Source organism: Hyla sarda, chromosome 11 (assembly GCF_029499605.1).
Source record: "Hyla sarda isolate aHylSar1 chromosome 11, aHylSar1.hap1, whole genome shotgun sequence".
NCBI classification, from domain to species: domain Eukaryota; kingdom Metazoa; phylum Chordata; class Amphibia; order Anura; family Hylidae; genus Hyla; species Hyla sarda.
In genome coordinates, this window is record NC_079199.1 from 28,480,041 (window position 1) to 28,495,880 (window position 15,840).

Sequence of the window (15,840 nt, forward strand, 5' to 3'; positions counted from 1 at the left end):
TTTCTCCAGCTGCGCCAATCTCTGGTTTACATCACTAGAAATGACATTCAAGTTACTGTAAAAAGCTTCCACAACTAGTTTTCCCTTCCATTGTCTTTCAGTGATCCGGACATTGAGGAGGGGAGCGGTGAAGCAGTTACCCATAGCAACCAATCATATGACTCCTTTAATTTTTAAAAAGAAAAATGAAAGCTGGAATCTGATTGGCTGCTATGGGCAACTATTCCTTTATACAAGGTTTATATAAGTTTCCTTCATTATTATTGATGACTATATTTGTCCAGCTGTAAACATAATCCCTAAAAGCCGGTCAGCCGCAGTGTAGAGGTCATGTGACTGGGGCCTCCAGTCCTGATTGGTCAGTGCTTTCTTTGTTCAGACTGTTGAGGTCACAGACCAGCCGCCATGATCCTTGGAGCTGTCTGGCAGCATCTGGTGATGTCTGTGGAAAGATTTTCTGCCCATTTTCCTTTTTATAGACGCATGATGGACGGCACCGATATCTTGTACCTCCCGGATCATCTATTGGTGAGTGCGGCTCCTTCTACATTACACACAGGAGGATATACACTGCTCATAAAAATAAAGGGAACACTTAAACAACACACTGTACCTCCAAGTCAATCACACTTCTGTGAAATCACACTGTCCACTGTCCAACATGCTGTTGTGCAAATGGAACAGACAACAGGTGGACATTATAGGCAATTAGCAAGACACCCCCAAAAAAGGAGTGGTTCTATGCTTCCTGGCTGATGTTTTGGTCCATTTTGAATGCTGGCGGTGCTTTCACTCTAGTGGTAGCATGAGACAGAGTCTACAATCCACACAGGTGGCTCATGTAGTGCAACTCATCCAGGATGGCACATAAATGCGAGCTGTGGCAAGAAGGTTTGCTGTGTCTGTCAGCGTAGTGTCCAGAGCATGGAGGCGCTATCAGGAGACAGGCCAGTACATCAGGAGACAAGGAGGAGGCCGTAGGAGGGCAACAACCCAGCAGCAGGACCGCTACCTCCGCCTTTGTGCAAGGAGGAGCAGGAGGAGCACTGCCAGAGCCCTGCAAAATGACCTCCAGCAGGCCACAAATGTGCATGTGTCCACTCAAATGGTCAGAAACAGACTCCATGATGGTGGTATGAGGGCCCAACGTCCACAGGTGGTTGTTGTGCTTACAGCCCAACACTGTGAAGGATGCATTTGCCAGAGAACACCAACATTAGCAAATTTGCCACTGGCGCCCTGTGCTCTTCACAGATGAAAGCAGGTTCACACAGACATGACATAGTCTAGAGACGCCGTAGAGAATGTTCTGCTGCCTGTAACATCCTCCAGCATGACTGGTTTGGCGGTGGGTGTGGGGTGGGGTGGCATTTCTTTGGGGGGCCGCACAGCCCTCCATGTGCTTGCCAGAGGTAGCCTGACTGCCATTAGGGACCGAGGTGAGATCCTCAGACCCCTTGTGAGACCATATGCTGGTGCGGTTGGCCCTGGGATCCTTCTAATGCAAGACAATGCTAGACCTCATGTGGCTGGAGTGTGTCAGCAGTTCCTACAAGAGGAAGGCATTGATGCTATGGACTGGCCGCCCCTTCCCCAGACCTGAATCCGATTGAGCACATCTGGGACATCATGTCTCGCTCCATCCACCAACGCCACGTTGCACCACAGACTGTCCAGGAGTTGGCGGATGCTTTAGTCCAGGTCTGGGAGGACATCCCTCAGGAGACCACCACATCAGGAGCATGACCAGGCATTGTAGGGAGGTCATACGGGCACGTGGAGGCCACACACACTACTGAGCCTCATTGTGACTTGTTTTAAGGACATTACATAAAGTTGGAACAGCCTGTAGTGGGGTTTTCCACTTTGATTTTGAGTGTGACTCCATATCCAGACCTCCATGGGTTGATACATTTGATTTCCATTGATAATGTTTGTGTGATTTTGTTGTCAGCACATTCAACTATGTAAAGACGAAAGCATTTCATACGATTAGTTCATTCATTCAGATCTAGGATGTGTTATCTTAGTGTTCCCTTTATTTTTTTGAGCAGTGAATATTTACATTGTACAGTGTAGAACAGTGGTCTTCAAACTGCGGACCTACAGATGCTGCAAAACTACAACTCCCAGCATGCCCGGACAGCCAAAGGCTGTCCGGGCATGCTGGAAGTTGTAGTTTGGCAATATCTGGAGATCTGCAGTTTGGAGAATGTAGAAGGACAGAAGGGGGACTGTTAATGTTAGGGCCTGTGTATCTGCACACAAGGGCTCACGGGGGGGCCTAGGGCCATCAGAGAAGTCTGTTCTGAGGGATCACCTTACAACTACATAGAAGTCACCACATCTGATCTACAGGGTGGGCCATTTATATGGATACACCTTAATAAAAGGGGAATGGTTGGTGATATTAAGTTCCTGTTTGTGGCACATTAGTATATGTGAGGGGGAAACTTTTCAAGGTGGGTGGTGACCATGGCGGCCATTTTGAAGTCGGCCATTTTGAATCCAGCTTTTGTTTTCTCAATAGGAAGAGGATCATGTGACACATCAAACTTATTGGGAATTTCACAAGAAAAAAAATGATGTGCTTGGTTTTAATGTAACTTTATTCTTTCATGAGTTATTTACAAGTTTCTGACAACTTATAAAATGTAACAAGCACCAGTTTCCGCCTTTCAAATACTTTATATGTCTATTGACTAGTTGCGGGTGACGCATGCGCAGCAGTATAGCCAGCATCACCTAGCAACGCTGGACGCTCCGCTCGACGTTGTTCATGCGCCCCCGGAAGTGACGTCGGCGCACTCCTGTGACATCGCTATCCGGATGCGGCGCGCACTTAGAGAGCGTTGAAGCGGCCATTAAGGTTAGTGCTATAAAGCGTTTCCTGTTGGATGGCATTAACTAGCGGGACACAGACGCCGTAGCTGCACACTCTGCCACTGCAGTAAACAGCACCTTAGGACGAACCGCCATTGCGGTCATGGTTCCTGGCCGCCACTGTGGTCACGTGAGTTATACCCAGAAGCAGGGCTCTGCTCTGGGTAATTGGCAAGCTGCTAACATCTGAGACCCTGTTTTATGGGCTATGTGTTATATGTTTACATTTGGCAGCGTGCAATTGATGGTCTTTGTTTATTAGTGCACTTTACATCACTGGTGCATTTTATTAGCCTTGGCATTCTTGGCATTTGTTCATTTATTTGATTTAAGCCTAAACGCTATCTTGTGTGTATTGGTTCATATTACGCCCCTATGCTCCTGAAGAACCCAATGACTTGGGGGAAACACGTTGGGTGGTTGGGCAGACAGTTTTTTGTTTTTTAGTACAGGGACTGACCAAGGGGTAGATCGGGGCAGGGGTCGTCCTTATTAAGACGAGTGCTCCGACAGTTCCCTGAGCGAGAAGGGGTAGTTTCATCACATCTCCCCTGCTAGGGCAATATAGGGCCATAGCGCCCCCCCCCCCCCCCCGATACAACACTATATTTACCCCTGGTACTCCCTGACTATATAATTAGACCTTCTTTGACGTCTCATGCTGGCTGACATCTACGCCTCTGAGTCTTTGTATGTGAGACATTGTTCTGTTGTTAATTGTCAGTGGGGATTTATAAATTTTTTAGTAGCACTATTAAAAGTTATGTTTTAAGCTGTGGTACCCCTTTTGTGAATTCCATACTTATAAAATGTGTTCAATGTGCTGCCCATTGTGTTGGATTGTCAATGCAACCCTCTTCTCCCACTCTTCACACACTGATAGCAACACCGCAGGAGAAATGCCAGCACAGGCTTCCAGTATCCGTATACACTGCTATATACACCGCAGGGGAAATGCTAGCACAGGCTTCCAGTATCCGTATACACTGCTATATACTACTATATACACCGCAGGAGAAATGCTAGCACAGGCTTCCAGTATCCGTATACACTGCTATATACTACTATATACACCGCAGGAGAAATGCTAGCACAGGCTTCCAGTATCCGTACACACTGCTATATACTACTATATACACCGCAGGAGAAACGCAAGCACAGGCTTCCAGTATCCGTATACACCGCAGGAGAAATGCTAGCACAGGCTTCCAGTATCCGTAGTTTCAGGTGCTGCACATCTCGTATCTTCACAGCATAGACAATTGCCTTCAGATGACCCCAAAGATAAAAGTCTAAGGGGGTCAGAACGGGAGACCTTGGGGGCCATTCAACTGGCCACGACAACCAATCCACTTTCTAGGAAACTGTTCATCTAGGAATGCTCGGACCTGACACCCATAATGTGGTCGTGCACCATCTTGCTGGAAAAACTCAGGGAACGTGCCAGCTTCAGTGCATAAAGAGGGAAACACATCATCATGTAGCAATTTCACATATCCAGTGGCCTTGAGGTTTCCATTGATGAAGAATGGCCCCACTATCTTTGTACCCCATATACCATACCATACCATCAATTTTTGTGTTCCAACAGTCTTGGAGGGATCTATTCAATGTGGGTCAGTGTCAGACCAATAGTGGTGGTTTTGTTTGTTAACTTCACCATTCACATAAAAGTTTCCTCATCACTGAACAAAATCTTCTGCGTAAACTGAGGGTCCTGTTCACATTTTTGTTTTGCCCATTCTGCAAATTCAGTGCGCCGATCTGGGTCATCCTCGTTGAGATGCTGCAGTAGCTGGAGTTTGTAAGGGTGCCATTTGTGAGTAGCTAATAAAATCTGTAGATTCGCGGCTCTTCTGCGCAAGAGGATGTGACTCGTTACTGCTGCAGGTAACTGATTTAAAGTGGCCACGGCCACTTAAAACAGTGGGCTGCAGTGGCGGCTGCTGTGCAAAAGCTAATCTGTTTCTGTCCAGGTTCTCCTTACTGAAAAATACCGGAAGAAACATGGAAATACCGGCTTGGTGGCATGGATGCAATGGGCAATGTGGCACTGAAGACCACTTCAAGGAGAGATCTGGAAGAAATGAAACAGGAGCCTGTCAGACTGGAAGACTTCACTCTCATTGAGCACTTGAAAGTCCCAGTTAAGAGGAACTAGAGTGGTCTCAAAAGCCTGGAGTGCTTCAGAAAGAGTTCTATCTTCCAATGTGAGAGAATTTAGAGCAATTTATTATGCCCTTCTTCACTTTACTCCCCTTATACAGGAGAAAGCAGTAAGAGTCAGGTCAGACAACATGGCCCTTACAAGGAGGTACAAGATTGGTAGCCACGTTAAGAGAAATGGGACACAGATAAGGATAACTAGGTCATTCGCTGTCCACATGAAGGACAGCAGATCACTAGCAGATCGCCTCAACCACAACATAAGGCAGCGTTCATACTGAGGAAGTTCAGAGTGTAATTCTGTGAAGAAATTCTGGTGCAGCAGAATCCATTTGCGATAAATGGGATTCCGCTGCACAGTGTGCGCTATTCTTTCAGAAGAATCCGTGAGGAATACATTTCCATCTATGGAGTCGGCAATGTCCATGTGGTCCTAGCACAGACTGATTCAGTCAGTGTAAGGTGCCCTCGTATGCTCTGTTCGAAACTAGCCTAACAGTCCAAAAGGCATTTTCAGGATGATGATAATCTCCAGATGAAGGATACCCAAAACAGACCAGATGGCAACCAGAAGAAATGCCATAATAGATATAAGACGATAAAATCCCCACCATCCCACTTGGAAACAAAGTAAAAATATGGAAATGTTTAAATGACGCTTTAGAAAAGCGCCAAATTGCTTGGCTGCTTGGGGAACCCATGCTATTTTGATGTAGTAACCCCGCCCCCCCTAAAATCCAAATACACCCTTGGTCACAAATAATTTATTTGTCATATACTAAATCCTAATACAAATGGAAGTTGGGGGGCTAACAATATATATATCTCGAGGTACTTATGTTGCACGTAACCCCTTGTGCCAAAAAGAAAGACAAATAAGACTTTAAAATACAGAGATAGATAGATATATATATATATATCTATCTATCTCTCTATCTATCTATCTACACACACACACCATATATAACCGAGTATAAGCCGAGTTTTTCAGCACGATTTTTCGTGCTGAAAACGCCCCCCCTCGGCTTATACTCAAGTGAACTTTCCGCCTAGCAATCCCTTCATCAGTGGTCTTCAACCTGCGGACCTCCAGATGTTGCAAAACTACAACTCCCAGCATGCCCGGACAGCCATCGGCTGGGAGTTGTAGTTTTGAAACGTCTGGAGGTCCGCAGGCTGAAGACCACTGCGGCCTTTGTTATTATCCAGCCCCCCCCCCCCTTTAGTTTTCTACTCACCTCCCCTCGGTGGGAAGGAAGGGTGAGCTGTTCCGGGCCATCTATGCTGCAGAGACCGTCCGGTGGGGAGGGTTTGTCGTTCCGGGCTGTACATTTTCACCGGGTGGCCCTCTTCTCCGCTCGCTCCGGGCCGGCCCCAGACTAGTGATGTTGCCTTGAGGACGACGCACAGGGACGTTCATGCGCAGCAGACGTTCCTGTGCATGAACGTCCCTGTGCGTCGTCGTCAAGGCAACGTCACTAGTCCGGGGCCGGCCCGGAGCGGAGAAGAGGGCCTCCCCGTGAAGATGGACAGCCCGGAACGACTAACCCTCCCCACCGGACGGTCCCTGCAGCATAGATGGCCCAGACCAGCTCACCCTTCATTCCCAGCGAGGGGAGGTGAGTGGAAAACTAAAGGGGGGGGGGGGGGTCTGGATGATGACGAAGGCCGCAGTGGTCTTCAACCTGCGGACCTCCAGACGTTTCAACATCTGGAGGTCTGCAGGTTGAAGACCACTGACTGGGGATTGACAGGCGGTGATGATGAAGGGGGGGGGGGAAGATGACGGGGGTGAAAATGACAGGATGATGATGACGGGGGTGTTAATGACGGGGGTCTGGATGATGACGGGGGGGATGATGACAGGGGTGATGATGATGAGGGTGTTAATGACGGGGGTCTGGATGATGACATGGGGGGGGGGGAATGATGTGTTTCCCACCCTAGGCTTATATTCGGGTCGGCTTATACTCGAGTATATATGGGTGTGTGTGTGTGTGTGTGTGTGTGTGTGTGTGTGTGTGTGTGTGTGTGTGTGTGTGTGTATATATATATGTGAGATGTGACTAATAAATGGCTAGTTGTATATAATAAAATAAAAAGATAGTATTTATTGTTATAATTCTTACAAATAAATGTGACTAATTATTACAATAGACACTTATCTATTGTAATAATTATAACAAATACTATCTTTTTATTTTATTATATACAACTAGCCATTTATTAGTCCTATATGAGAGAGGTCTGTATTTTTAAGTTTTTATTTACTAAATCCTGCTGATTATCTATTGTATTAGTCTGGTGTTTAAGAAGCATTCAAAATAATTTAGTTCTGTAGACAACCATAGTCCTGTGATAGTCTAAGACAGTGTTTCCCAACCAGGGTGCCTCCAGCTGTTGCAAAACTACAACTCCCAGCATGCCCGGACAGCCAACGGCTGTCCGGGCATGCTGGGAGTAGTAGTTTTGCCACAGCTGGAGGCACCCTGGTTGTGAAACACTGGTCTAAGAAATTTAATGACTAAACAAAAGTCAAGTATGAAGACATTAGCTTTGTTTTTTTTCAAAGCCTTAGAAAACGCTGTTTTGTATTGATAACTTTGCTTAGATATAAGAAGTAAAACATAAAATTAATCTTTTAAATAAAACTGTCACCTCTAAGCAGTCAGACATATGCAACATCAGTGGTATCTACGGGGGCTGGCATGAAATTGCTTCCCCTCAGGGCTATGTCTATGCAAAATGTATCCCACTGTTTTCAATAGGAATCCACGCCATCCTTCACAATAACTACAGCGCATATTTTTGCAGCTGCAGAACTTGAATCCACAGTGTGAAAAAAAGATGAATGACTAATGCGGTTTTCACAGAGTGTAGATGAGGATTAAAGGGGTACTCCGGTGGTAAACTTTTTTTACATTTTTTTTATGAACTGGTGCCAGAAAGTTAAACAGATTTGTAAATTACTTCTATTTAAAAATCTCAATCCTTCCAGTAGTTTTTAGCGGCTGTATGCTACAGAGGAAATTATTTTCTTTTGGAATTTCTTTTTAATCTTGTCCACAGTGCTCTCTGCTGACACCTGATGTCCGTATCAGGAACTGTCCAGAGCAGGAGAAAATCCCCATAGCAAACCTATGCTGCTCTGGACAGTTCCTGATACGGACATCAGGTGTCAGCAGAGAGCACTGTGGACAAGATAAAAAAGAAATTCAAGAAGAAAAGAATTTCCTCTGTAGCATACAGCTGCTAAAAGTACTGGAAGGGTAAAGATTTTTTAATAGAAGTTATTTACAAATCTGCTTGTTTTTTTTGTTCAACTGGTGCCAGAAAGTTTAACAGATTTGTAAATGACTTCTATTAAAAAATCTTTACCCTTCCAGTACTTATTAGAAGCTGTATGCTACAGAGGAAATTATTTTCTTCTTGAATTTCTTTTTTGTCTTGTCCACAGTGCTCTTTGCTGACACAGGAACTTTCCAGAGCAGGAGAAAATCCCCATAGCAAACCTATGTTGCTCTGGACAGTTCCTGACACGGACAGAGGTGTCAGCAGAGAGCACTGTGGACAAGACAAAAAATTTATTCAAAAAAGCAAAGAACTTCCTCTGTAGCATAGAGCTGCTAAGAAGTACTGGAAGGGTAAAGATTTTTTAATAGAAGTAATTTACAAATCTGTATAACTTTCTGGGACCAGTTGAATTAAAAAATAATAAATAAATAAATACAATATTTCCACCGGAGTACCCCTTTAACAGACAACACATAGCAGAAATTGGCCGATATAGTAGTCTCCATAGACTGCACACTGATGTCTTCTGGATCGAAAGAAATATCAGAAATTGTTAAAGTAATTTTATTTAAAAGTGGAATTGTCCAATAACGGCATCAGGAGTCAGCTTAGCAATTATTCGGAATTATTCCGGCAGTGTTAGATTCAGAGAGGATTAAAAATACAAACATAAATCAATACGAAAAATACAGTACACAAAGTTCATAGCAGCCACTGGCAGAGCGATCGCGCCTGGTTCTGTCAGCGCTCCGACACAGCACACGTTCACAGTTATTAATACTGCAGTATATTCACACCACATGCAATTGTATGAACTGAAGAACAGGTAACACAGAAACACACAAAGAGAGACATTACATCTAGTGCCGCTAGTACTGGACATGAAAAAATAGTAGTAAATATGTGCAATTGAAGCAAAGGGTTAAAATCGTAAGAAAATAAAGGCAGATCACACAATTATTTTGCACATTGACGTGAATTCACAGTAGGATTAGAGACATTATTGTTTTGCGGGTTACAATCTTATGCTTTGCATATATAACAGACTTCATTTGAACAGTCGGCTTAAAGGGGTACTCCGGCCCTGAGACATCTTATCCCCTATCCAAAGGATAGTGGATAAGATGTCTCGCCGCGGGGGTCCCGCCGCTGGGGACCACCGCAATCTTGTATTCACCACCCACCTGTTTGACGTCATTACTCCGCCCCCGTGTGACGCCACCCCCCCGCTATGCAAGTCTATGGGAGGGGGCGTGACGGCCATCACGCCCCCTCCCATAGACTTGCATAGCGGGGGGTGGCGTCACACGGGGGCGGAGTCGTGACGTCACGATACTCCTGTCCCGTGGTCGCCACACGGCTGTTTGTGAGCTGGCACCACGGTGTGCTGCTCAAACAGGTGGGTGGCGAATACAAGATTGCGGGGGTCCCCATCGGTGGGACCCCCGCGGTGAGACATCTTATCCCCTATCCTTTGGACAGGGGATAAGATGTCTCAGGGCCGGAGTACCCCTTTAATTTTGGATAACACCTTGGTTACCTTTCGCCGCTTTTACTTTTATTCTGGTCCTTTCTACTCAGTGCAAGGTAAAAAATCTGACACTACTCTGAAACAGTCAAGACACAGTGTTAAAGGGGTATTCCAGGCAAAAACTTTTTTATATATATATCAACTGGCTCCAGAAAGTTAAACAGATTTGTAAATTACTTCTATTAAAAAATCTTAATCCTTCCAATAGTTATTAGCGTCTGAAGTTGAGTTGCTGTTTTCTGTCTAACTGCTCTCTGATGACTCACGTCCCGGGAGCTGTGCAGTTCCTATGGGGATATTTTCCCATCATGCACAGCTCCCGGGACGTGACATCATCATTGAGCAGTTAGACAGAAAACTTCAGAAGCTAATAACTATTGGAAGGATTAAGATTTTTTAATAGAAGTAATTTACAAATCTGTTTAACTTTCCGGAGCCAGTTGATATATATAAAAGAGTTTTTGCCTGGAATACCCCTTTAATACGGCCTGTCAGAAGCTGTAGATGACCTGAAGCTGTATTAGCAATTCACAAGTTGGGCTCTGTTCACACTGGTTTTTTTTTTATCAGTTATTCTTTATAGCCATAAAAAGAAGAAAAAAAATGACAATTATAAAAAAAATATTTTTTGCAGAAATAATGGATTTTACATTAAAAAAAACTATAGTTTTTTTTTTGTTGCGTGTGGTTTTGTTTCGTGCTACTTTTGTGCCTACAATGCTATATGCTTCTTAACCATAAACCATTACGGATGTTCCAATACCATTTTTATGAAACTGATACTTTATTTTTTATTTTTTTTACACGCTGATACTAATTACCAATACTTTTTCAATCTTATGTAACATGGCTTTTTCGACTTTTATTTATTTATTTATTTTAAATGGGAAAAAATTTTTTTTTTAAATGTAAATTCTTTTTATTTTTTTTATTTTTTTTTTTAATGGAGGTGATTCAAATTTTTATTAGGGAAGGGGTTAATTCACATTTATTATTAAACTTTCGGGGACTATTACATACAATCTGTAGACTGCATACACTGATCAGTGCAATGCCATAGCATAGATCATTGTTATCGGCGCTCCTTTTCTTCTGCCTGCCATGGCTGGCTGCAGTATAGGAGTGACGATTGGATGGCACAGAGGACGGTAAGGGACTCCCAGACATCCTCTCAGTTGATCGAGCTGCCATGATTACACCGCTATGATCCCGATCAGCTTCCCTGAGCTAACCGGCAGTTAATTTCAGGATATTTAGACGCCGCAATCAACTTCGATTTTGGCGTCTAATGGGTTAATACCGGACATCACTGCAATTGGTCCCGGTGTACTGGCTATGATGTGCGCTCAGCTGCCGAGCACACTGCATAGTTTGGTATCGTGCACAGGACACCTCAGTGATACCTGCCGGCAGAGGTCCCGCCGGCAGGTATCAGGGACATTTGCATAAGTACAAGTACTTGTGCATATGTCCAGTATCGGGACATCCCAAATAATGCAATTTAACACTAAAACAAATCAGCCAAAAGGGGTATTCCAGGATTTTTTTTTATATATATATCAACTGGCTTAAAGGGGTACTCCGGTGAAAACCTTTTTTCTTTTAAATCAACTGGTGCCAGAAAGTTAAACATATTTGTAAATTACTTCTATTAAAAAAGCTTAATCCTTCCAGTACTTATTAGCTGCTGAATGCTACAGAGGAAATTCCTTTCTTTTTGGAACACTGATGACATCATGAACACAGTGCTCTCTGCTGACATCTCTGTCCATTTTAGCAACCATGCATAGCAGATGTATGCTAAGGGCAGCATGGTGGCTCAGTGGTTAGCACTGCTGCCTTGCAGTGCTGGGGACTTGGGTTCAAATCCCACTAAGGACAACAATAAATAAGTCATTATTTTTATAATAATGTCAGCAAAGAGCACTATGCTCTTGATGTCATCAGAGAGCATTCCAAAAAGAAAAGAATTTCCTCTGTAGTATTCAGCAGCTAATAAGTACAGGAAGGATTAAGATTTTTTTAATAGAACTAATTTACAAATATGTTTAACTTTCTGCCACCAGTTGATTTAAAAGAAAAAAGGTTTTCACCGGAGTACCCCTTTAATCCTTACAGTACTTATCAGCTGCTGTTATGTTATGCTCCACAGGAAGTTCTTTTCTTTTAAAATTTCCTTTCTGTCTGACCACAGTGCTCTCTGCTGACACCTCTGTCCATTTTAGGAACTGTCCAGAGTAGGAGCAAATCCCCATAAAAAAAACCTATCCGGCTCTGGACAGTTCCTAAAATGGACAGAGGTGTCAGCAGAGAGCACTGTGGTCAGACAGAAAGGAAATTCAAAAAGAAAAGAAAGAACTTCCTGTGGATCATAACAGCAGCTGATAATTACTGGAAGGATTAATTTACAAATATGTTTAACTTTCTGCCACCAGTTGATTTAAAAGAAAAAAAGGTTTTCACCGGAGTACCCCTTTAAGAGAGTTAAACAGATTTATAAATTATTTCTATTAAAATTTTTTAATCCTTCCAGCATTTATAAGCTGCTGAAGTTGAGTTGTTCTTTTCTTTCTGACAACAGTGCTCTCTGCTGACAGCTCTGCTTGTCTCGGGAATCTGTCAGCTCTATTTGCTGCTAATAGCTGCAGACACTGCTGGCTAGCTGTTAGGGCTCATTCACACTACGGAACCTTTGGGTGCCGGCAAAACAAGCGGGTACTAGAAACTTAGTTTTTTTTATTTCTCAGCCAAGTGCCAAGGAGGCGGAGAAGAGCTGTCAGATCTGTCAACAGCAGATGACAATTTCCTAGCAGAGATTTTGTTCAAAGACAGATGAAGTAGATCAGTGTCTTTTTATGTGGTTTACCATGAAACTATATGTAAGATGCTTTATATGACATAATGCAAGACACAGAAAGTAAAACAACAATAAAAAAAAGATACATAAACATAAAAAAAAAAGTAAAACTAGTAAAAAGGTTAATGAAGATACATTGCATACAGTATATGGATCTTACATTTACTGATAGGACAGTAGGTGACATCTGTAGAGGTACATTAACTCACAGACCCTACAGTAGTGTTTTTAACCAGTGTGCCTCCAGCTGTTGCACAACTGGTCATATATCTAGATTTGTTACACCCCAATATCAAGGCCAGTGTTTTCCAAACAGTGTGTCTCCAGCTGTTGCAAAACTACAACCCCCAGCATGCCCGGACAGCCAAAGGCTGTCCGGGCATGATGGGAGTTGTAGTTTTGCAAAAGCTGGAGGCACATTGGTTGGGAAACACTGCCTTAGAGAGTGCAAAAATGACAGCCTAGATCTGCGTTTCCAAACAGTATGTCTCCAGATGTTGCAAAACTACAACTCCCAGCATGCCCGGACATCTAAAGGCTGTCAGGGCATTCTGGGGGTTGTAGTTTTGCAACAGCTGGAGACACACTGTTTGGAAAACACTGGATTTGACATTGGGGTGTAACAAATCTAGATATATTTGACCAGTTACCTTTTTTGTGTAGAAGATCTGTTTTCATTCCAAATTTCAGGTTTCATCCCTGCTTCAACAGATCCGGATTTAATCCACAATTTAATCCCTTACTTTTGTTCAGTGGAGTAAAATGAAAGGGAAACATTGGCCTAGATGGTGCTTGACATGCATTAAAGGACTTGTCTGGCACTGCAAAAAAAATATCTTAAAAATATAAAAAATATAAAAAATAAACCTTACTCCCCTTTCTGATCCCCAACAGTCGCCTGCCTGGTAGCCACTGATCGGTGCTTTCTGGTGCTCGTCTCCACATATAGGAAATAGCCTGCTTAGCCATTTACTAGCCGCAGTGGTGACTGGCTGAGTGGGCATTTAATCTGTGTCAAGATGTGAAGCAGGAAGGCAGTGGAGAAGGAACAGGGAAGTATTGGTTATTTTATTGTTTTTATATACCGTATATACTCGAGTATAAGCCGAGTTTTTCAGCATGATTTTTAGTGCTGAAAACGCCCCCCCGGCTTATACTCGAGTGAACAAAAAACGTTTCTGGCTTTAGCTGTGAGGGGATGGTCCTGGCCGTCCATCTCCGCCTGTCAATCCCTTCTCAGTGGTCTTCAACCTGTGGACCTCCAGATGTTGCTAAATTACAACTCCCAGCATGCCCGGACCGCCGTCGGCTGTCCGGGCATGCTGGGAGTTGTAGTTTTGGCCTTCGTCATCATCCAGACCCCCATTTTGTTTTCTACTCACCTCCCCTCGGTGGGAAGGAAGGGTGAGCTGGTCCGGGCCATCTATGCTACAGGGACCATCCAGTGGGGAGGGTTAGTCGTTCCGGGCTGTCCATCTTCACCTGGATGCCCTCTTCTCCGCTCCGGGCCCGGCCCCGAACTAGTGAAGCTGCATTAACGCCACCGCGCAGGCACGTCACGGACGTCTGCTGCACAAGGACGTCCCTGCGCGTCGTCGTCAAGGCAACGTCACTAGTCCAGGGCTGGTTCGGAGCAGAGAAGAGGGCCTCCCGGTGAAGATGGACAGCCTGGAACGACTAACCCTCCCCACCGGACATGGCTGTCCGGGCATGCTGGGAGTTGTAGTTAAGCAACATCTGGAGGTCCGCAGGTTGAAGACCACTTAGAAGGGATTGACAGGCGGTGATGATGAAGGGGGGGGGGGATGATGACGAGGGGGATGATGACAGGGTGAGGATGACAGGGGTGATAATGATGGGGGTATTAATGACGGGGGTCTGGATGATGACATGGGGGGGATGATGTATTTCCCACCTTAGGCTTATAGTCGAGTCAATAACTTTTCCTGGGTTTTTGGGGCTTATATTCGGGACGGCTTATACTCAAGTATATACAGGTAAGACTTTCTTTAAAGCAAAATTCAGCTAGCCTTAAGCTAGTTAGTAACATACAATGTTAGATCAAAGGGTCTATCACAGCCTGCAAGGTCAACCACAAACCTCATAATATCCCTAATGCAACCGTACTTCAACATGGCTGTTTCAGGACTGAAGGCTTTGCGGTTCTAGTTCACTAAGGAACGTAGTACAGGGAAAAACTGAAAATAGAAAGACAATTATAAAAAGTAGTGCAGTAATAAATTGTATAAGTAGTAGTCCGGCAAATAAAACCAAAACACAGTATTCGGTACAGCAGTGCAAAACAGAAATTTTGTAGAGTTTTCTTCAGCGCCATCGCACTATCCACCTTCTATATAGGTCATTTGTAAAAGTGCTGCTAAATTCAAAGAGGACAGATAACTTCAGATTACATGGAGAATTATACATTTTTGTGACAAGACGTCTTGTACGGCTCTCAGTGCACTTCTAGGATTCTCGTACATTCGCTGTTAGTATTGAGCTTGTCTGTGCATTTTTAGGAGGTAAAGATCCTATTTAATGTATCAAGGTGACAACACCGAGTCAGTGGATGTGTTGCAATAATACAATTAAGTAATTACGTTTTTAAGGCATCAGATTATTAAGACATATCATGTCGTGTACAGGCAAACCTTCATTCCTTTCATTACCAGAAAGGCCTGCGTATCTCCTCTATATCACAGGCACTTCTGATATTATTTGTAAAAGCTGTGAGCAAGCATTAAGGCTGCAAGGAATGAAGTAGTGTTGCTTTAAGGAAGCAAGATTTCACAGAAAGTTTGTCTTAAGCTGAATGCTTGGGGAACCTTGCCCCCCTCCCCTGACCATTCGAGGTTTAGGCTTGAGGCTTTCTTGATTGCCCCGAAGAGCGGCTTCTAGGCGAGAACGTAGTGCAGTGGAAGAACCCATCAGGTGGCGAAACTGATCAGGATGGCTGGCGCCAAACTGTGTAAGGCTTTGCAGGCCAAAGTCGTGAAGAGCTCGGGAGAATGGAGGAGCAGAACAGAGAGTATTTTCATCCAAAAGGAAGGAAATGATTAGATGGAACACCATAGACACAATGGGAGGGCCTGCCGAACAAAAGGATATC

At 44.0% G+C, this 15,840-nt stretch overlaps 1 protein-coding gene and 1 long non-coding RNA gene across 3 annotated transcripts in view; one reads left to right on the plus strand and one right to left on the minus strand.

Annotated features, from left to right (window-relative positions):
* The first annotated feature begins 308 nt into the window (after nt 1–308).
* Nucleotides 309–15,840, plus strand: part of LOC130295362 (uncharacterized) — a 24,997-nt gene continuing 9,465 nt past the window's right edge. Inside the window, exons 1-2 of the long non-coding RNA XR_008848800.1 lie at nt 309–528; nt 2,707–2,869. This is a non-coding gene — a long non-coding RNA (uncharacterized LOC130295362). The remainder of the gene's footprint in view (nt 529–2,706; nt 2,870–15,840) is intronic.
* The window catches only part of HEATR5A (HEAT repeat containing 5A), a 76,823-nt gene continuing 75,480 nt past the window's right edge, over nt 14,498–15,840 (minus strand). For both annotated transcript variants that reach the window (XM_056546026.1, XM_056546025.1), the window contains one exon: nt 14,498–15,820. In XM_056546026.1, the coding sequence (XP_056402001.1) occupies nt 15,519–15,820 (302 nt within the window). In that variant the 3' untranslated portion in view covers nt 14,498–15,518. The remainder of the gene's footprint in view (nt 15,821–15,840) is intronic.